Below are 20916 nucleotides of genomic sequence, written 5' to 3' on the forward strand. Positions count from 1 at the left end.
AGGGTGTCGGGTTCTAGAACCTTTCATATATATATGTAAGAGATTGGCCGGTTGTCGGCTGCCGGCAACACCGTGGCCCGTTGGATGGTGATAATCAAGGCATTGTTTTGATAATCTCTCATCTCGAAATGGCTGAGGTGAAGATCGTGTTTGGACCAACATGAACTGTCAACCCCACACAATTTCACCGGCGCACCCACCTCCAGCACGACGTTTCCGCACCTTTTCAGCGAACCGCTTAGCAGGGGTATGGCGCTTCCAAGATTGGGCCCACCGGATACGAGAGACATTATTGGTGCGTGCCTGATTACGGTGGAGTCCTTGTGAGTGGTTCATCCCAATCGGGACATGGCGTTGATTTCGCTAGCGCTCGCTACATCCCCTGAAGGCAGTGCTGACCGCAACTACTTGTGCCAGGCCTCGCGCCTTGCCTGGCCGTCTCGTCCATCTCCTCTTTTTCCTTCATCGTCGACGTCAAAGCTTGGGGACTGCTTCACACAGTCGTTCTTTCGATCACTCTCTTTTCCACCACTCCTCCCGCCCTCAGGGAAACCCTATTGGTATCGGCTTCATTCTTTCAGCCGTTCCGTCCAGTCATTTTTGTTGATGCAGTCCCTGTGACACAACACGAGGAAGTAGAGTAAAAGTAATTACACGCGCGGTTGTGAGTTGAAGTTGATCTACTTGATATGTATCTACATCACCGCTAATATTCTCTCTCTACAGCTCCCGGCAGCTCGTATATACCGACCGCCATTTACATTCCTTACGTCTGGCTTTAGGTCTCACAACACCCTCACCACAACCACCACAATGGACTCATTCACACACATCGTCCGCCGGGGCCTCGACACCGGCGACAACGAGACAACCGTCGATATCCTCATCGCACTTCTCGCTCTTACTTTCTGCGGCTTGCTGGCTTTCTCCCTTCTGGTGCTGATGCGGAGGATGCGGAGGCAGAAGCAGATGTTGGACGAGACCCTCCCCCAATACCATGATGTCAAGAAGTCGGGCAACCACAGACGTCTCACCATCGAAACCGGCAACGGCCGACAAAGCGTCATCGTCTTCAACAATGGCGCCTCGCCCATGCTTGCCAACCCCCGATCGCCTCCCCACTCCCCCGACAACGTTCCCCAGATTCACATCACCTTCCCCGACGAGCAGGACGACCAAGGCAGGCCAAAGAGCGGCCGTGTTGTCGTCGTCCGTGTTGGCGAGACCACCGTTGGCCTCGAGCCCCTCAACGACGAACAACTCCCCGCCTATGAGAAGGAAAGCAGCACGCAGTTCTACTCGGTGGACATTGAGAAGATTGGCGGACTCAAGGAGAAGGAGTTCCGCTAAACTACAACATGTTACCACTCAAACAATGGGAACCAACAACAAACATGAAGGCTCATTCGCGCACACAAACGACGAGCCGGACTATTTAATGATTTGACGGGCGACTGGAGTTTGTGAGAAAAACGGGACCGGGCACGAAAATTATACCATACATACCTTCCTTCTGCAGAAAACACCGGCCTTGCTGTTTTCTTCCACTTGTCTATTTATTCAATTCGAGGGTCGCTGAGGGCACCCAGCTTCCAAACACTTTCGATACAATTCAGCTTGGAGAGGACCTGATGCGCGCAGGCTGGCTTAACGGGAGCATGGGGGAAGCACACCAGATGTGCCCGCTATATAGATAGATGCTATGATGGTGCCAACGGGTAGCAACCGCGTACATTCACACACACACACACACATTATGGAGTACTCTTTTTTTTTCAATGTTTTTCGGTGGGTGGATCAACGTACATACTTGGGGTGCATTGCTGATCGGGCAGCGTTTCGATGGCGGGTTTGTGGCATTTCTCTAACCGTCATCTCGGACATTCTAGTATTGTATAATTAAATATACGATGCCTGCCGCGAGGCGGGCGTTTTTGAACGGTCTCGCAACTGCCCATGATCGACCGTTTGTGGGATGCTGGTATGGGGCCGAGCACTCCCCGACGGTTTTTTTTTGTTTTGACGTTTCTCGCTTGTTGCTTTGTTTTCCAGGTTTCCATGCTTGCCGAAAGGAAGCGTTGTTTTCCTTCCGAGGCGAGATGATGATCATAATTCTCCTATTGGATCGGTCTAGATGCTGATTCAGGAGGTGGCATGTGTAAATCAAGGGTTAGGGTAGTTGCGCCAACAAATGACGACGGCCTGAGGATTTGCTGGGAGACACGGGGAGGAGGAGCTGCCAAACAAAGCTGTGGAGATGGTTTTGCTTTCTGGAAGCTCCAAAAATCAACAGCTTGCCAGTTGGCATTTCGTCGCCGTTCAAATGGCGCATTCTTCTTACCTGTCTCGTTGAACAAAAGATCCATATCCTCTCGCCTTGTCGACGGCCTTTTTCTTTGGCTCTACTCTTTTTTGTTGTAATAACCTCGATACGTGGGAGATCTCACCCGTTCTTTATCTTTGAACCTATTTTCTTTTGCTTCTTCAACTCTTCGCAATTCGACATCCAATCGTATAACCCACCCATCACCCCTTAATCGCATTCTATCAGATCTCTTACCCTGACAACAACCCCACGACGACATCGACACGCGGGCGCGCGAAAGCGCCACCATAACCCTTCACAATGCCACCACCCCAACCAACCCCGAAAAAAGCGGTTCCCGCCCCCGATTACAAGACGCTCAAATCCCAATGGGACGCCGCCAAGCGCAAAAAGGACGCGGAAGATGCGACCAAAAAAGCCGTTACCGCCGTAGAACCCAACAACACGGACGAGATCAAGCTCCGCGAACTCCGACGAGCAGCCCTCGAAGGTCGCCGCAAAAAGGCGTACCAATCCCGCTGGGCATGGACGGCCGGGTTCTGGGTCTGGATGCTAGCCATCCACCTCGTCGGGCTGGGGTACTTCACCAGCGGCTTCCTCCTCACAAGACTGCAACTGGACGATAAATCCCTCTGCGACGTCTCTCCCGCAGGGCAAGAAGGGGGGATCTTGCCGGCCTGGCCAGGAAAGGGGACCCCAGAAGGAGGATGCTGGCACCCCAAGACCTTCGACAAGGCAGTGGTGGTGTTGATCGACGCGTTGAGATATGACTTTACCGTTCCCGTGGACGACAACGCCGAGTTTCACAACCGGTTCCCGTTCATGTACGAGACTGCTGTTCGGGAGCCGAACAAGGCTTTTTTGCGGCCGTTTATTGCCGATCCGCCCACGAGTACGCTGCAGAGGTTGAAGGGGTTGACGACGGGGACGCTGCCTACTTTTATTGATGTGGGGAGCAGCTTTTCGGGGACGGCGGTGGAGGAGGATAATTTGCTGGGGCAGCTGAGGGGGGCTGGGAAGAGGGTGGTGCACTTGGGGGATGACACTTGGGAGAGTCTTTTTCCGGGGTATTTTGAGGGGAATCTGAGCAGGCCGTATGATAGTTTTAATGTGTGGGATCTGCACACGGTGGATGAAGGGGTTATTGAGCATATCTTTCCGCTGATGGAGGAGGGGAGGAAGGGGGAGTGGGATGTGGTGATTGGGCATTTGTTAGGGGTGGATCATGCGGGACATCGGTATGGGCCTGAGCATCCCGAGATGGGGAGGAAGTTGAGGCAGATGGATGGGTTTGTGAGGGATTTGGCGGGGAAGATTGACGAGAGGACGGTGTTGATTGTGATGGGGGATCACGGGATGGATAGTAAGGGGGATCATGGGGGGGAGAGCGATGATGAGGTACAGGCGGCTCTTTGGATGTACTCGCCAAAGGGGGGTTTTGGGAGGACGAAGCCTGAGTTTGCGGTCCCGCCGGCTACGGCGGTGGAGAGGCCGGTGAACCAGATTGATTTAGTGCCGACTTTGGCGCTGATGATGGGTATTCCTATTCCTTTCAATAATTTGGGGCGTCCTATCGAGGAGGTCTTTGCTGGTCCTCGCGGCAATTCTTGGAATAATTTGGCTGCGGCTGAAAGGGTTGCGGCTGCTGGTGTCAAGCGGTATCAGGCCTCCTATTTTGCTGCCAGAGGCATGGCTGAGGAACCTGCTTCTACCCCCGGCTCGCCGGCTGATCTTTGGGACAAGGCTGAGGGTCTGGTTTCCAAGGGCAACTGGGTTGCTGTCTATTCTGCTTTTGCCGAGTACCAAAGGGAGACTCTGGCTCGCTGCAAGAGCCTTTGGGCGCAGTTCAATATCAAGAACATGATTCTTGGAATCGCCGTCATGGGATTCGGTGTTCTTACCCTGCTAGTCTACGTCTCCAAGGGAGCCGAGGATGATGAGGCTGTTGATGACCCTGAGCTGGACGATGCTGAAAAGAGCCTGGAGATTATGGGCGTCATTCCTGACTCGGAGCTGCCGTTGGAGAATGTTCTCGAGAGGAAACTTGTTGCTGCTGCTTTCCTTGGCGCAGTTCCGGGCCTTATTGGCGGTGCTCTCCATGCTTACCTCAAGGGCACGGGCGACTATTACCGCGGTGCTGCCATGGCCGCCCTCACCAGCATTGCCACTGTCGGTGTGTCGCTTTACGAAATCAAGGAGACCCTCCGGACTCTTGTTCCATCCACAATTTGGGGGTGGATGGCAGCAGTGTTCACCCTCAGCCAGTCTATCGGCTTCGCTTCCAACTCGTACACAATCTGGGAGGACTCTATTCTGCTCTTCTTCATCACCACCTTTGGCTTCGTCACAGCCCTCTCCGCCCTGCGAATCCAGTCCCTTGCCGACCGCTACATGGCCATCTACCACTCGGTCCTCTTCGTGGTCCTCGGCCGCCTTGCCTCCGCCTCCAAGCTCTGCCGCGAAGAGCAAATGCCCTACTGCACATCAACCTACTACGCCTCCTCCACCTCGTCAACCTCTGCCCTCTGGCAGCTCGCCATCCCCTTCGCGGTGAGCCTGATCCTCCCCACAATCATCAAAGCCTACCTCCAACCCACCCGCTCCTACGAGGGCCTAGCCCCAGCCTGGATCGGGTACGTCTTCCGCACGGGTCTCTTCATGTCAGCCCTCTACTGGGTCCTCGACTCAGCCGACAACGGGAACTGGATCTCTGGCCTGCCCGAAAAAAAGCTCAAAAACCTCTCCGTCTACACCGCCCAGATGGTCCTCGGCCTGGCCTTTGTAGCAGGAACAACAGCATTCATGTGGGCGCCCCCCTGCGTGAGCATCGTCACCTCAGCCTCGAAATCAACACCCACCCGGGCACAGGTCGCGATCTTGGGCTACGGCAACGCGCACGGGGCACGGTACCTCCTCCTCCCGCTCAACTTCCTCGTCTCCCTAATCCTCCTCTCCAAACCCATGGGCGGCGGCGCGTTGGCCATTCTATTCTGGCAGATCCTCTCCCTCGTTGAAATCCTCGACTCGAACTCTTTGTCTGCAACCCCGATCGGACCAGTCATGCTCGCGATCCTGGGCTCGTTTCACTTTTTCAAGACGGGCCATCAGGCTGTGCTGTCGACCATTCAATGGGACTCCGCGTTCATCCCCCTTTTTTCCGTCCGCTACCCTTGGTCACCCTTGGCAGTGGCGATGAACACCTTTGCGGCACAGATTCTCGCCACGGTTTGCGTCCCCCTCTTGGTGCTTTGGAAGGCGTCACCCAAGAAGAAGGGTGCACTGGCGGAGACGAGCAAAAAGCTGGGGGCGTTTGTCAGTTTTTTCGCGGTGGAGGGGTGGATGAGTATGATGTGGGCGGGGCATTTGAGGAGGCATCTGATGCTTTATCGGGTGTTTATGCCGAGGTTCGCGACGGCGGGGGTGGTGTTGATTGTGGTGGATTTGGTGGCGTTGGGGGTGAGTTTGTTGGGGTTGAGGGGAAATACGGTGGCGATTGGGGAGGTTTTTGGGTGGGCTGAGTAAGGGGGCAGGGGACGAGATGGGGAGAGAGAGAGAGAGAGAGAAGGGAGGTGGTTGATTGGTTGTACACACATCACGGCAGGAGTCAAAAAGTTCTGCTTGGTACTTGGGGGTGTATGGAACCTGAAAAGGGTCTTGTTTCTTTTGTGTATAGTTGATGTAACGAACGGGATTGTATATAATTAATAGACTGTACGTCAAACTGAAAAGGCAGTTCTGTTGCTATGTTCGCTCATCACGATGTTGCTACTGAACACCTAATGAATGACAAGTTGTGTTCCCTTCCTGTCATGATACCAACACCACCTTTCCTGCCCCAAGACTTCCATTTTTCCTCCCCCTCGCAACATAATCCCTATTTATACCAATACCCACCCAACACATAAAAACACCAGCCATAAGCACACAAAAGAAAAAGACGCTCCATACCTATCAACGATATACTCAAAGGTATCAGCGCTGACCCCTTCTCTTTGCCTCCACCCTCTTCCTAAGCAAACCACGAATAATCCACCCTCCGCAGCGCCAACCCTCTTGGATAATTCGGCGTGTTATAAGCACACCCCATTCCCCAATCATACCCAACCGCATACGCAAACATGGTCGCGTCCCAGTTGAAGCCACAAGCCGTGATACTCCCCCCGGGAGACGGATACGATATCAGTCTAGTTTTCTTAGTCACATTCCAAACCATAACCTGTCCATCCTGACCTGCCGTCGCCATCACGATCCTCGCCGTTGAGCCATTTTGATGGGCAATATAATTGGCAAAGGCAAGGTCATTGACGGCGTACACGTTCGTCACTTTGCTTGATTCTTTCGACACTTCACGATGGCACTTGAACGAGAAAGTCACTCCTGACCTAAAAGCGAATAAAACAAGGTCCGGTTAGTAAAAGGCGTAGAGCGAAGCCAGGGGGCCGAAAGAGGGGGGTATACTTCATCGGGTTAGGTTGGGTAGCTCCAAAAGCTACCCTTCCGCCAATACCTCCCACCGCCCAGTATTGACCACCGTGTTTGACAGCTATGCATCTGATTTGTTGGTCCACAAGAGGCGAGTCGATGACCATCGTGGGTCTTATGGCACTGCTCTGTGTCATCTTTCCCAGGTTGAAGATGTGGATCTTGTTGTCTGCTGTCCCCGCGACGAGGGTCGTACCGGACCCATCCATGGCCCATACACGGTCGGTGAGGTTGACGGTGGCGATGGGGTTGGGTTGCCGCTTGTCCCAGAACCGAAGTGTCTTGTCCCATGACCCAGAAACAAGCAGACCGGTCGAATTCCCGGCGCAGGGAAGGTCCACCCAACGGACGGTCCTCACAGGGGCTTGATGACCGGAAAGTGTCATGGTTTGACCTGGCGCGTTGAGATCCATGATGTGGACTTTTCCGTCGGTCGAGGCACCGGCAATCATCTTCCCTTCCTGTTGGGGTCCAGGTTAGCGGATGTGGACAGCGCAGTGTTGTGTGGTACATGCCTGTTTAAATCACCAATTTATATATGTTCACGCATATTTGCTTCCTCCACATATCACCATCAACATCCGTGGATGTTCCTCGCATCCTCCTAGTCGGTTTTCGATAATCTCGATCCGGTCGAGTGGGCGAATAGATGCATCACCTCACTCATCAAAAACTTACCTGGTTGAAATCGCAATCGAGAAAAGGGTGGAGGTTGTTGTTCATGGCGGTGACAGGGCGGATGGAACCTGTGCCGCCGGCGACGTTTGTTGCATCATAGATATACACTCTGCCATCCCAAGCAGAGGCGGCCACATGGTCTGCCTTGGGAGACCATCGGAGGGCGCTGACGGTGTCCTCGGGCCCTGGATGGAAAGCGATATCGGCGTCCAAGGTTCCGATGTTTGGTTTCGGGGCGGCCATTGTGTTGGTAATGAGGTTGTTGATGTATGCCGAGTAGTAGTTGTTGAATGCTGGATGAAAGTTGCAGGATGATTAATTCTTGGAGAGGGTTGGTGGAAGGTTATTATCATAGACAGAGTTTGCGCAAGCAAAAGCCAAAAGGGGGCAGGATTCCACTGAGGCTTTCCATTGGAACTTTGGGTAGGAGCAATGGGACCTGGGAGTCATCTCGACCGCCAAAAGGACTGCTGCCTGCTCACTCTTCAAAAGCCTAAAAGCTGGCTACATCACCCCTTCTCCCCTTTCTCTTCTCTCTTACATTTCACCTTTAGCCAATCGTCCCTATTTGTTGGCCATGTCTGCTAGGTACTGGCCACAAGTGATAGAGCAGCCTTTGTTATCTCGTCATGAAGGAAGATGGTCTGGTAAAACTGTGGTTTTTATAAAATCGTCAAGACCTCAATATAATGTCATCAAGCCGTGACCATGTATCCCCTCGTGTCTGCTCGCGCGACTTACAAACACGACACCACGTGACCTCTCTATGGCGGAATTCCACTCGCCAGTGACAGCATGCCAAGAAATGCTTCTCCCTCAGTTGCTCCATTATTGACCTCCTGAGAAGCGCAGCCAATGAGCGATGTGTCTATCTTATCTTTTCTTTTCCAGCCTCTCACACTCACTCAGCATCTGGTTGATCGCCATTGCATGGCTCAAAGGCGATTAACCCAATTTTCTGCATCCATATTTTTATTTTTTTGCTGGGATGCTATTTTCATCTTACATTGCAAGACGTTTGTGTTTGAGGAATAAGTCGAGCTTGTAATAGTTAGTGTGAATCCAGAGCTTGTATCATTGAACGAGATACCTAGATACCTTTGGCCAGATATCTCCTACGACCATATAAGATGTTTTAAATCCTCCCAAAATCATCACTTGCATCTAGTTGATTGGCCCTCTTGGTAGCTTAACGGCTACCACATGACCATCAATCAAATGTAAGAAATCCCTTTTTGTTCTTCCCCCATTGAAGACAAAATACCAAGACGCGCGCGTTCGAAAAATAACTCGGCCGTTCTCTATTCTTTTTCTTCTTTCTCCAACGTTGCTTTCCTATAACCAGCAATGATGCACATCTATATCACACACCTCTGTCCCTTTCTTCCACTTACCTTTTTTCACACTCAATAACAAGGTCAATGTTTGTTTGTTCAAAATCTTGAATTCACTTGATCTACCTCCCCTCTCCCACATCCAATGTAAATGCAAAACCCTCAGATGCTGTCTACCCAACAAACAAATCCAACCCATACCCAAGCCGAACGCCACGCCCATTTCTCCTCTCGAGAAAACCAGAAGATCCTGCCCCTGACCACCAAACAACGCCATCAAAATGCAAAGATACAACCCCTTAGACCACCAGCAAAACTCCCACCATACTTGCCACCAACCACACCACCCCAACCCCCAAACCCCTCTTATTCCCAGCACTTATCCCCCCCAAACCATTCGGCCCATCCAACCCCTCCGTCGCCTTGGTCGGATTCTCCACCCTCGTCGCCCCCGGCACCCCCTCCTCCCCCTTCCCTATCTCCTCAACCCTCGTCCCCGTACTGTTGAACCTCGTCGCCGCCAACGAAATCTCGTTATTCTCCAAGTCATAAACCACATACGCACTCCTCAAAAACGTATCCCCCAGCACATTCGTCCCCTCCCCCGCCGGCGCAATCCCAAACAGGCACGCCTCCGTCCCGTCACTAAAAACCGGCCTCCTCCCCGAGCTCGTCACAAGGTCGAGCACAAGCTCATCCATCCCCACATTGATCGTCGGCTCCGTAAACGTAAACGACAAAACAGCAGTCTCATTGTCGGCAAGCGAGCAAGGAACATACGCCGCGTTAGCCTCAGGATCGTACTGCGCGTCGACAAGGTTGAAAATATCTTGCACCATCCGGTCGGGGAGGTACGTCAAGCTACTGCCGGTATCCAACAGCACAGCCAAGGCGAGATCGCCGCCTACCTGCGCCGAGCCGAGCTCGACTTTCGTCAACGTGATCATAAACTCGGCGTACACCCCCGCCTCGGATTCCACCGGGAGGGACATCAACGGGGGAACAAACTTTTCCGTGTCGACACCGCCAAACAGAATATTCCCCGTGTCAGCGTCGAGGTCGTTCAGCCACAGGGAATAAGCGTTTGTTTGGATCAGCCCGTCGGCCACCATTTGCGCGGGGAGGTTGTTGTAAGGTCTCATTCCTGCCCTGCCGACTTGGACTTCGTTGATCGGGTACCCTATCCCGAGGATGCCCTGGGCGTTGTTGGACGAGTATCCTATGCCAAACTGCAACCTGTCCAGCGTGGCGTCGCCAAAGGTGACGGTGTCGGAAACGTAATCCCCCGAGGCGCCGGAGCCGTCGACGTAGGAGATGTTGAACCAGGAGCCGATGTACTCGTACGTGCTTGAGCCGTTGGCCGAGTAAGTGCCGGCGTATTTACAGGGCGCCGAGGACTGGGTGCATAGGGAGGAGGATGGGGTGTTGACCCAGAGGTCGGACGAGCCGGTATCGAGGTGTAGACGGAGGGATTTTGGTGGGGTGCCGATTGTGCCGTTGATGAAGTAGAGGGTTTCCTAGAAACGTGTAAGTGTTTACCATCCTGACAAATTATTCGACACCAGAAAAAAAAGAAGAAAAAAGAAAAGAAGAAGAAAAGGAAGAAAAAAGGAAAAAACAAGTAAAAAAGAAAAAAAAAAAAGAAAAAAAGAAAAAAAAAGGAACGTACCTGATTGTCCAAATCGACCTCCACGCTCCCTCTCTTTCTTAGCTGATCTCGATGTAATGGGTTCTTGGGCGTCCTCCTCTGAATATCCATCCCCACAACCCTCGGTCCACTTCCATCTCTTCGTTGTTGTTGTTGTGTTGGCGTCGTCGATGGCAAAGAGAGCGCGTCTATCGTCTGACCCGCAAGCGAGGCTGCAACAGCCAAAAGAGGAGTGGCTGTCTTCATCCTTCCGTTGCTCTCGAAAAAAAAAATGGGTGTATGGTCTCGGGTCTCGAGTATAAAAATGTAGTCGAACAACCAACGACACAAACAAACCCAACAATCGCTTCCAAGAAACCACTTATTGCAGTAGTTGCTATAATGGCAGCATGAGGTACAACTTCACCCAAAACAAAAAAAAACAAAAAAAAACAAAGAGAAAACCAAAAAAAAATAAAAATAAAAAAAACCAAAGAGTGAGTGACTATATGTAAGCCCCCCTTCGTCAAGGTCCCTGTCTCTCCTTAGGTCCCGAGTGGTTGGTAAGGGCAGCAGGATAGCGGCCGGCGAACAGACGTTCAGAAAAAGAGCAAAAGCGCAAACCCGTTTGTGCTCGGCAACCGCAAGGACCTAAAAAGGTTATAAGAGCAAACTCCTCCTTCCCAAGAACGCGACGTGCGGCAGTGTGGGTAGCTCGTGGACGTAGGCCAAGGCCCGAGCCGGCGCGACTTGTTCTTTGCGTTCTTGGTGTCGAAGAGGGAGGGGGCCGAGTGGCAACTACCTTGCCTGCTAAGGTAGGTAAATGTGCCAAAAACAGAAAGAAGAGAAAAGTTTAAAATAAAATTGCCCGCAAAAGGGCGAAGGGTCAAAGAATAGGAAGGGACGAAGGGAAGGGAAAGAAAGGAAAGAAGGAACGAGCGAGACCCAAGCCAGAACTAGCGAACCATACACAACTGGGAAAAGAAGACAGAAAGAGAAGAGGTTCCGGAGATGGAACTGGGCTCCTTCATCAGTCACTTGTCCAGTTCATCATCGATCATCCCTCCCAGAGTCCCAGAGGAGCCGGGAACCGGGGGCCCGATTTGGCTTGAGAGAGAGGGCGGGTGAGATGCATTGCGTGCCATCTCTTTCACTCGCCTTGGCTCTCTCTTCACCGTTCAGATTGAAACGATGGGCAGAGAGGCAGGCAAAGTTGAGGATCTGGTGGACCAGGATCATGACGGATGCCAATGTCCATGTCCGGGTCATTGATCTTTGGCAGCTTCTCCTTCCTTCTGTCGTTGAAGATCTGCGACATTGCGACCCAGGAAAATATTTAGCGTCGATGTTAGCATGTCTCGCTACTGAGCCCTTCAGCCCTGCGCTGATTGGCTTTCCGATATCTTCACCCGTTTGTCCCGTTGAGGAGATAATCCTCAAGAAGGGCCGACATTCCAACCATGAGGAAACAAAGGGTATTGTCAGGTGTACGCGCGGCCGGTTCCATCGCAATTCCTTGGGGAAGGACCCCGGATTCTCAAGTCTGTGGAGAAGAGGTGTGGTAGAGGCCGTTTTGGGTAGCCGGGCTATCCCGTGCCCCTCACGTCTTCGTCATCATACTAGTGAGCGGCCGGATCGTCCGGATGGGCTGTTCCTGGGAAGCTTTCAACGACGTGGGGAAGCAGATGAAACGTCGACCAGATCTGATACAGCCCATCTGTGCGCAATGCGCTGCGTGGGTGTGGTTGCGTGGACATCAGGGTCATAGCTGACAGTGAAAGCTATAAAAGCGCGTTCAGGCCATCTCCAGACTAGTCTCCGAGGGAGCTGGGTGATTGGAAATGCTCTTCTTTGGCTCAGCAATCGAGATATAAAAAGCGCTCATTGAGGATAGAGTTGGGGCTAATACCCATGGTGTTGTTTCTGCTGTTATTAGCGGCCGTTGTTGAATTGTCCGGGGAAGCCTGAAGATTTATTGTGGGGCATCAAATGCTGGGTAGGTAAACTTCACTCACTTACACCCCCCTCTCATACCATACATAAAAGAATCTTGCGCAACCCAACCCCCAATTCCCAATCCCGACAGCTTGCCTCCCGTCTCACATCGGACATTTCTGTCGGCTGTCAAAATGCCATTCCTGACACGCCAATCACATCCCCCATATGTATCCCCAACCGCAGTTCATTCCGCCCGCAAGACATCGCCAAGCAACATGAACTCGTCAGCTGCTCTCTTTCGCGGCCTGTGCGACCCAAAGAACCTCCACGTTGGAACACACGTATAGATTGGAGGAAGGAAACCCTTTTATTGTGCTGCCTAGATGCCTCGCAAAGTTGATGTTCAGCTGTGAAGAGGTAGCTACGGAGAGGTAGGTAAGCTGGTATTAATAGCAAGAGGAGAGAGCTGGTTTTGCCTTTGAGCCATTGCGGTTGTCCATCATCAATCAATCTTTGTACATGACAGACAAGATTAAAGCTATCACGATATCCCCAACTCCAACGAACCTCAAATCCCACATCTCTCTCTCTCTCTCCCGCTAAAGACTACCTGCTACAACGAGGACGATAACAGCAAACATGGACGAAGCACACTACAGAGACCTCGATCGATGGTATTCTTCCCTTCTCCTCTCCCCAATACACACCCAACTAACCTCCATCCGTCAACAGCCCAGACTACTCCGTCAGCCTCCCCCTCCTTTAAATAAAAATAAAAAAAAAGGAAAAACACCCCCTGATTACCCTCTAGCCCTTCTTCGGAGCCCTAGGCTGCGCCCTCTCCATAATCCTCACCGTCTTCGGCGCCTCCTACGGCACCGCCAAGTCCTCAGCCGGGCTCTTCTCCTCCGGCGTACTCCGCCCCGACCGTGTCATGCAAAACACCCTCCCCTCCATCATGTCCCAAATCCTCTCCATCTACGGCCTCGTAATCTCAGTCATCATATCCTCCTCCCTGACCGAGTCCGTCCCCCTCTTCACCTCGTTCCTCCACCTAGCCGCCGGCCTCTCCGTCGGCCTCTGCGGTCTCGCCGCCGGCTTCTCCATCGGCATCGTCGGCGACGCGGGCATCCGGGCGTCTACCCAGCAGCCTAGGCTCTACACCGGCATGGTCCTCATCCTCATCTTTGCTGAGGTATTGGGGTTGTATGGCGTTATTGTTAGTATTCTCATGATCACTAGGAGTAGGGAGGGGAGGGCTTGTTTGGAATAAGAACACCATCAAGGCTTTTGAGCAGAGGGGGAGAGACGGGAACGGTCGGTGTTTGATAAATTGAGGGTATCAACGTTTCGCTCTCTGCTTTCTACGTCATATAAATTCCATCTTGGTCTCATCACACCTCACTCGGGTTGTTAAAAATACGCTCACCACCCTGACATCATAATCCCCCCCCCTTTACAAAGCCCACTCCTCCAAATCCTCCCCCTCCGCCACAAAGGGCTCATTAATCCTCCTAACAGCATAATCACTGCACAAAATACTGTTCTCTTTCGTCAGCCAAACATCTCAGCCTCTCCGCTTCGGAAAAAAAACTCACCAAGCATCAGCAACCAACCCATCCAACTCCCTCACCACCCTCTCCCTCCTCTCCCCCTTCACCACCCCCTTCCCAATCAGCCCCTGAATCTCCCTGATCCTCCTCCCCTTCGCCGCCCCGCTCTGCTCCAGCACCCTCCTCCCCAAACAGTCACTGTGAAACGCGTGCTGACACGGAAAAACAAAAAACTGCCTCGCCAGCAGCGGCAGCCCGCAAACATAACACTTCTCCCCGGGCTCCACAATCGCGTACCTCCTGTCCAGCGCCGCAATGTCGACCTTAATGTTCGCCGCCGTCAGGCTGCTCTCGTCCATCTCCTTCCGCAACGCATCAATGCTCCGGCTGTACTCCTCCAGCGCATTGCAAATCTCCTCTTTGAAATCGTCAATCACGACGAAATCTGGAAAAAAAGGGATCAAATCTTCAATCTTGAGGAGGTCGTTGCAGCGCTTGAGGAACTCAATCGCGGCCTTGATGCCGTTGGATTGCGAAATGACCTTTTTCGCGACAGCAAGCCAGAGTTTTTTCCGCAGCGCGGGGTTCGACATGGGCCGGTCGGCAACGATGGACGCGAGCTCGATCTTGTCGTGCGACAGGGCCAGGTCCACAGCCTGGACGTACTGTCCCATGCTGGTGTAAATATGTGCGCAAGACAGGACCCGGTGGTTCTGTATGCACAACCTCAGCGCGAAATCCTGGTCGAAATTCGGCTCGTCCCCCTGTGAGGCGAGATAGGCCATGAGCTGGGACTCGTCCGTTGACGAGTGCGAAGCGTAAATCGACACCAGAGTGTTGTGAACAGCCGCGTCTGTCGAGCCGAGCTGGTTAACCACATACTGCAGATACCGAACAGCCTGGTTCTGACTCAACGGCCCCTTGAAGTTCCTGTCATACTCCAGCAACGCCGGGATCAAATTCCGTGGGTCAAGGTTGCTCTGCCGCATCAAGATATCGACCAGCTCGGTAGCGGCATGCGTCATAAGCACGCTGCTGTGCCGGTAAAACACCCCGGCATCGGTCTGTCTCTTGAGCACCTTGAGCGCCTCCGACCACCTCTCCCTCTGAACCCAGTACGACAAGACATAATTGTAGTCGTTGACGACATTGGCATAATACAGCAGCTCCTCCTCCCGGCCATGGCTGCTGATGATATCATAGACAGTCTGCCGGTCAAGATCCTGCTTGTGCTTCGTGACAAAGTCCTGAAACTCTGCCCTCACGGCCTCGAGCTGCTCTCTCGTCTGGGTCGGGCTCAACGTCTCAGACAACTCCGCCCCCGTGATGATAGTGTCATCCAGCGAGTTGAGCTTGGCCATAAACACCTCCACCAACCAAGCCGCAATCATGACCCTCTGCATCACAAATGACCTCTTGTACGTGCCCAGCTTGGTCAGCAAGTACTTCCTCAGCGCATCCGGCTGATCGTTGTCGATGAACGTCAACGCCACCTCCTCAAACGGCTTGCTGCTCTTCCCATACACCCCCGCCGCCTCGCTGTGCTGCCCCTTTCCCACCATGTGATCCCCATGCGCAATCGCCACCGCATCCTTCTGCGCGGGCGTGCGCGCGTGCTGCAGCGCCGCCTCAAAGTCCTCAAACTTGAGCATAATCTTCCAAATATCCCTATCCTCCTCCTTGGGCACAATCTCCAATATCTCCTGCGGCGTAAACAACCAGAAAGTGTTCTTCTGAACATCCACGCTCAACCCCACCGCCCTCTGCCCCTGCTCCAGCGCAATCTGATCATAGACAATATCCCCCGTCAGCCGATTGGCAACCACCACCCTCCTCCCAACCAAGCAAATAACATGCCACTGTGTCAACGCCACAGCCTCGACGTCATCCGTCGAAACCTGCCTCTTCCCCCCCGCAGCCTCCACCCCATTCGGATTCGTCAGCTGCCCCTTGGCCAACAGCCTCCCCTCATTGAAAACCCTGCTCCCCAAATCCCCCGTGTTCCCATCCACCAACAGCCGTCCATGAAACACCCCCTGCGAACTCAACCAAGCAAACGCCCTCTCGGGCACCTCTTCCTCCCTGAACCTCGTCGGATTAACCCCCTGCTCCACCACATCCGGGCTCACCACCAAACTCCCTCCCTGCCCCGGCCTCCCATCCCCAAAACTCACCGGCTGCTCCCCCTCAAACAACCCCCCATAAATCCCTTGGTGCCCCTCATGCCCCCTTCTCCCCACCTTTCCAACCCAGTGCATCAGCCTCCCCCGCGTAGCCACCAACACCCTCCTCACCTCCCCGCTCCTATCCCCCCCAGGCAGGGAATCAACCCACAACCCCGTCACCGGCCCACCCTCACCAACCTTCCAAACCAGCTTCACATACTTATCCTCCTTGCGATAAAACTCATTACTTTGTTCAATAAACGCCTCATAGATATTCCCATCCGCCGCACCAATCAATATCTCCCTCGTACTACTCGTCGGCAGCGCAGGCGACCAGGCCACCGCCTCGATGGAGACACCCCGGAGTTTTGCCAGGGGGCGGGGGGTGTCGGACTGGGAGTGGAGGTAGTAGTTTTCCCCGAGGGAGGTGGCGATGAGGAGGTGGGAGGCGGTCGGGTCGAGGAACATGCGGCGGATGATGCCTGATTCGGAGGGTTTTTTGGGGAGGTGGATGTCTATATCATTAGCGCCTGATACTCAGAGGGTGGGGGGAGAAAGAAATACCCTGAATCTCATCAGGTCTGTTGAGATCAATCCTCAGGATCCGCCCCGACGAAAGAGCGAGAATGATCACATTGTTGGCTACCTGTCCCGCAACAAAGTCGTCGTAGATAGGGAACTGGAGCTGGACTTGCTCGACGTTGAATAAAGGCAGAGCGGTATCAGTGGCGAGGTCGGTGAGGGCGTCGGCGGCGACGAAACCGCCGTTCGTGGTGGTGGTGATGGTGGTTGGTTCGAGTGCCATGACGGGTTATGTGGATGGTGGAGAGACGTGGTGGTTTGAACGTTTCCGTTAGGCTTTTAGATGGTACGCATTGTGGGATGGGGGGTTGGTTTGTGTCTTGTTGACCAGAATTGGGTTCCTTCAACCGAAAGAAAAGTGATGTCGTCGTCGCAAAAAGTTGGAGTTAGCTACCTACCTAAAGCAAGTTGTGTTGTTGCGTTGCAGAAGGCACCACCACCGCTGATCGGCAATGTGATGCGCCGCCACAGAGGTGCACCCAAGGTACCCCGAACCTATAGCTCCAAAAGCAAGCTTCCGTCCCCCTTCCCTACGGGAACCCCAACCACCGACCACCCGGCTCCCGGTCAGCCCCACATGACACCCCCCTATACAAACTTCTCCTGTTGCTCCTGTTCGTCATCTGATTCATCACCACGTGTGGACAATATATGCTCAAATGATTTGCATGCAATACTATATACATAGAGTTGTTGGTTCGGGTATCTATATATACAAAAAAGAAATATCATCCATCCAGTCCTCCCCCTCAAGAAAGAATATCAAAAAAAACAACAGAGAGGGAGGGATGGGGCCAGCTCAATAAATACGAAAATGATGAGCACAACTCCCTCCCCATCTCCAGCTCCCCGGACATCAATCTCGTGTCCCTCTGCCGTTTCCCTCATCCAAAAGATAACAACCCCAAGCCCAGCAGCCCCCCAACAGTGATAGCCAGCAGCAGTCCTAAAATAAAGATAAAATAAAAAAAGAAGCCGACATGTGCCAATCTACCCTGATGTCCTCCCCCCGTTGTTCTTGACCACATCGTGATATCTCGCTGCCTCCCTCACCCCATTGGTTCGTCCGATAACCTTTGCATCGTCCGTACCGACCTACCCCCAATCGTGCTCTCATCCCCGCTACAATCATTCAGTTCCCCATTCTCCGCCAGCCCCTTCGCCGTCCACTGCCCAGGCACCAGCGGTTTCCTTCCCACCATGACACGCAACTTGACCACAAACGAACTCAACCTGTCCGGATCATCCGCAATCGCCTTCGTCTCCTTCGAAACGGTATCGCACAGACCCCTGACATACTTCTCATCCATGTCCAGATACTTGGTCAGCAACCTCAAACACTGAGCCTCGATACCCGTCACAATGGAAAACAGCCAAAACTTTCCATAGCTGGCGTTCTCCCTCGACCCAATACCGAGATCGTAAACCTGCTCCTTGATGTCGACAAACCCTGCTTGAATCAACAAGTCCTTATTCATATGCACCCCCCTAGGTCGTCCAGCCCGTTCCGCCGCTTCGATGGATGCCTTGGTGAGAATATGCGCCGCTGACTCTTCGGGAAAGAAGGACAAATAGTTATCATCCGAGAACAAATCGTCCCAGTCAATCACCTCGATCCACCCCCCGGGCTTGATGCACATGAACGCCTGACTGTAGATAAACGACCAGTCCGTAAAACACCCGTCCATATTCCGAATATGCACCAAGTCCACTGCATCCATCGGTCTTATCCATTCGTCCTCGGCGTTTTCAATGTGAAATTCGATGTTGAGCGGCACCTGGTCCGTCGGCTGGATAGGCGCAATATCCGTCCCAAATACTTCGCAGCGAGGGTACTTTTCCGCCATGCCGATCGCCCACTCCCCAATACCCGTCCCAATGTCCAGGATGTACTGTGGGTTGTCCAGTGGCACTGTGGTAAGTTCAAGGTCGAATAGCTTCAGAAACACCTGATGCACCACGTATTGCCGCGTCTGTTCGGTTTCGTCAATCGGCATGTAGTAGTCGCCGCAGTACGTTCGTCCATATTCTTCTATGTAATCGACATCTTCGGCGTAAAGCGTTCGGGACGAGTCTCTGCGAGTCGTGGTTAGTTTGCACATCCCATGTGGGGGCTGAAGAGATTCGGAGAACAAACATTGTCGCGGCGTCCATCCCATACTCGAATGGATATTCGACCTGGTGGGCCGGTTGGACGGTAGGGTAGGTGCTCATGGCGTACACCGACCGGGCGTGACCCGGGCGCTCTTGTTCCTCCTCGTAGCCGTTTCCTTCCAAGTCCTCGTCCCCGTCTTCGTCAACCTCCAACACAACCCTCCTATCCCCTTCCACAACCACCACTCGATATTCCGTCTCGGGGTCCGTGTCGACCTCGATAGGTTCGCCAAACGTGCAGGGTGGTGGATTCTTGTCAACCGACGATCGACAATGCGACTCCTCCTTCTTTTGCACGTCGTGCGTAGCAGGCAACAAGCCGTTTCCGTTTCTGATAGTCTCGACCGAGTTCATCGCCACTGTTCGTCACTGTCCTATTTTCTCCCTTTGCCTTTCCTAAGCACTGCTGACTGTGTCCTCCCACCTCGGCCGCTTTCCCCCATGAGAGTTGTCCCGACAAGATATCCTGCTCACAAAGCTACTACTCGACTAGGTAGAGGTGACGGCGCATAGGGTAGGATTCGAAAGGCGCAACACGCGCGCAATTGTCTCGGTTGTTTGTAGGGAACGAGAAAGGCGTTTTAATTGTTGCCGATCCCACCATGGGTCAAGTGAGAGGGATTTGGGGATGTGTGACCACAACCGGCTGTTGTTCCCCGTGTGAGGCAAACCGCGGGTGCGAGAGCCGAGAGGGCGGATATGGTATCAAACCCGGCTCTGGCCACAAACACACACAGGCACACACACACACACACACACACTCACTCACTCACTCGCAGACAGATACACACACACCAAGTGCCGAGAACGGAGATATGGGAAAAGTCAAGGGCGAAGGTGGCAACCAAAAATATAACAAGAATGATAAAATAAGAAAAGAAAAGAAAAAAAGCCGTTTGTCCCGCTGCGATGAATGGGATCCGAAAACGGGATGGATGGATGGAATGTTCAAAAAGCGCCGATACCGTTGATTTGGTTCGGCCACCTGCCCATGGTCAGATGTCAGATGAAAGGGTGGGGGAGAGAACGAGAGACAATGGAGGAAGGGTAGGGAAGAGAGAGAGAGAGAGAGAGAGAGAGAGAGGGAAAGGGACAAAAAAACGTGCAGGCGAGACGGGCAGAAACAAACGAGCGAAGCGGGAGCAGCTGTGTGCTGCTTGATGTGCTCTCTCTCTCTGTGTAAGGTTAAGTAAAGGTAGGGGGGTGACTTGATCTGGACTGGGCCGGTTCTTGACGCTAGCGATATGCAGCAGAGAATCCACTGAGAATTCCCTGGCTCCTGGCTCCTGGGTACCGCCGCGACGCTACGATGCTTCGTTACGAGGCCAAACGAGCGGAATCGTTCCCGTCTTTTTTTTTTTTTTTTTTGGTGCTTGCTTTCCATCCTCTTTTCAGTGCTCAACTCGACCCCGGCTGACTCTGTGTCTGACTCTGTCTCTCTCTCTCTCTGTACCTATCTAATCGCGGATCGATGAGAGGATACCTACTGTGCCTCACACTCAATGCTCTCCATCACTAACAGCATCCGCCATCCGCAACCGCACACCCGAAGTCTGTCGAGCCTGGACCCGGCCTGTGATGAACAGCAGTGCGCCTGGGGATCCCTTCCCCCCCGCTCGCGGACCACTAAGCGGGAGAACCCTTGCCAGGGGTGTGGGGAACTACGCTCGGGCCAACCGAAACCAACCATTGGGTTGGGACGTTGAGCACGGGCCCTTCCAAGAAGCACCCACGGCACCCAAGAACCAGGTGACAGGTGGTTTGTTCATTCAGGGCAAAAGAGGGCAAACCCGTGGCAGCGGTTCGGTATTGTTGTGTCTTTCTATTTACTTCTTTGACCGTTATTCGCCTCGCTTCCACCTCTCAGCATACATAATGCACTCACTCGGACTATAGCCCCCGAGAAGAGAAATCGGCTAGCTCTTCTAGTTCTCGGACAACTTCAAAAGTATCTCTCTCATCAGGACGGAGTGTCATTCGATTCTTGACATATCCATGATCTAACACAGCAAAGATCATCGTCAACCTCTTTCCTAAACCCCCTCCAACCCGGTAACACCCAAACCCAAACCGCTCC

At 53.1% G+C, this 20916-nt stretch overlaps 7 protein-coding genes across 7 annotated transcripts; 3 read left to right on the forward strand and 4 right to left on the reverse strand.

Moving 5' to 3' along the window:
- Positions 1 to 128: 128 nt before the first annotated feature.
- On the forward strand, positions 129 to 1764 carry QC764_708280 (uncharacterized protein; the record flags this gene model as incomplete). Its single annotated transcript, XM_062950447.1, has 3 exons — positions 129 to 146; positions 246 to 323; positions 727 to 1764. The coding sequence occupies 3 exons, from the start codon at positions 129 to 131 to the stop codon at positions 1348 to 1350; spliced, it is 720 nt and encodes a 239-aa protein (XP_062796463.1). The 3' UTR covers positions 1351 to 1764.
- An 862-nt stretch (positions 1765 to 2626) lies between these two features.
- On the forward strand, positions 2627 to 5848 carry GPI13 (mannose-ethanolamine phosphotransferase gpi13; the record flags this gene model as incomplete). The annotated part of the gene is made up of 1 exon (XM_062950448.1): positions 2627 to 5848. The coding sequence occupies one exon, from the start codon at positions 2627 to 2629 to the stop codon at positions 5846 to 5848; it is 3222 nt and encodes a 1073-aa protein (XP_062796464.1).
- Positions 5849 to 5984: 136 nt separating this feature from the next.
- On the reverse strand, positions 5985 to 7841 carry QC764_708300 (uncharacterized protein). Its single transcript, XM_062950449.1, has 3 exons — positions 7487 to 7841; positions 6785 to 7269; positions 5985 to 6708 (listed from the first exon to the last, which is right to left on the reverse strand). The coding sequence occupies exons 1-3, from the start codon at positions 7727 to 7729 to the stop codon at positions 6336 to 6338; spliced, it is 1101 nt and encodes a 366-aa protein (XP_062796465.1). The 5' UTR covers positions 7730 to 7841; the 3' UTR covers positions 5985 to 6335.
- A 1278-nt stretch (positions 7842 to 9119) lies between these two features.
- On the reverse strand, positions 9120 to 10869 carry QC764_708310 (uncharacterized protein; the record flags this gene model as incomplete). The annotated part of the gene is made up of 2 exons (XM_062950450.1): positions 10490 to 10869; positions 9120 to 10337 (listed from the first exon to the last, which is right to left on the reverse strand). Exons 1-2 carry the CDS (start codon positions 10712 to 10714, stop codon positions 9120 to 9122), a joined length of 1443 nt encoding a protein of 480 aa, XP_062796466.1. The 5' UTR covers positions 10715 to 10869.
- Positions 10870 to 11884: 1015 nt separating this feature from the next.
- Positions 11885 to 13658, forward strand: QC764_708320 (uncharacterized protein; the record flags this gene model as incomplete). Its single annotated transcript, XM_062950451.1, has 3 exons — positions 11885 to 13059; positions 13118 to 13130; positions 13197 to 13658. Exons 1-3 carry the CDS (start codon positions 13025 to 13027, stop codon positions 13656 to 13658), a joined length of 510 nt encoding a protein of 169 aa, XP_062796467.1. The 5' UTR covers positions 11885 to 13024.
- Positions 13659 to 13841: 183 nt separating this feature from the next.
- Positions 13842 to 17227, reverse strand: PEP3 (tethering complex subunit; the record flags this gene model as incomplete). The annotated part of the gene is made up of 3 exons (XM_062950452.1): positions 16668 to 17227; positions 14002 to 16618; positions 13842 to 13926 (listed from the first exon to the last, which is right to left on the reverse strand). Exons 1-3 carry the CDS (start codon positions 16906 to 16908, stop codon positions 13842 to 13844), a joined length of 2943 nt encoding a protein of 980 aa, XP_062796468.1. The 5' UTR covers positions 16909 to 17227.
- Positions 17228 to 17325: 98 nt separating this feature from the next.
- QC764_708340 (uncharacterized protein) lies at positions 17326 to 20049 on the reverse strand. The gene is given in 3 exon segments (XM_062950453.1): positions 17326 to 18761; positions 18823 to 19603; positions 19613 to 20049. Coding segments are annotated over 2 exon segments (1398 nt in total). The 5' UTR covers positions 19194 to 19603; positions 19613 to 20049; the 3' UTR covers positions 17326 to 17734.
- Between the last annotated feature and the right edge of the window lie 867 nt (positions 20050 to 20916).

This window comes from Podospora pseudoanserina, assembly GCF_035222485.1.
Source record: "Podospora pseudoanserina strain CBS 124.78 chromosome 7 map unlocalized CBS124.78p_7, whole genome shotgun sequence".
Lineage (NCBI taxonomy): Eukaryota > Fungi > Ascomycota > Sordariomycetes > Sordariales > Podosporaceae > Podospora > Podospora pseudoanserina.

Excerpts from the sequence above, each read along its gene's own strand:
- QC764_708300 (XM_062950449.1), bottom strand. The coding sequence starts at position 7,729 with ATGGCCGCCCCGAAACCAAACATCGGAACCTTGGACGCCGATATCGCT. Across the intron at positions 7,270-7,486 it reads TCGATTGCGATTTCAACCAG|GAAGGGAAGATGATTGCCGG; the intron begins GTAAGTTTTTGA and ends GGACCCCAACAG. Across the intron at positions 6,709-6,784 it reads ACCCAACCTAACCCGATGAA|GTCAGGAGTGACTTTCTCGT; the intron begins GTATACCCCCCT and ends ATTCGCTTTTAG.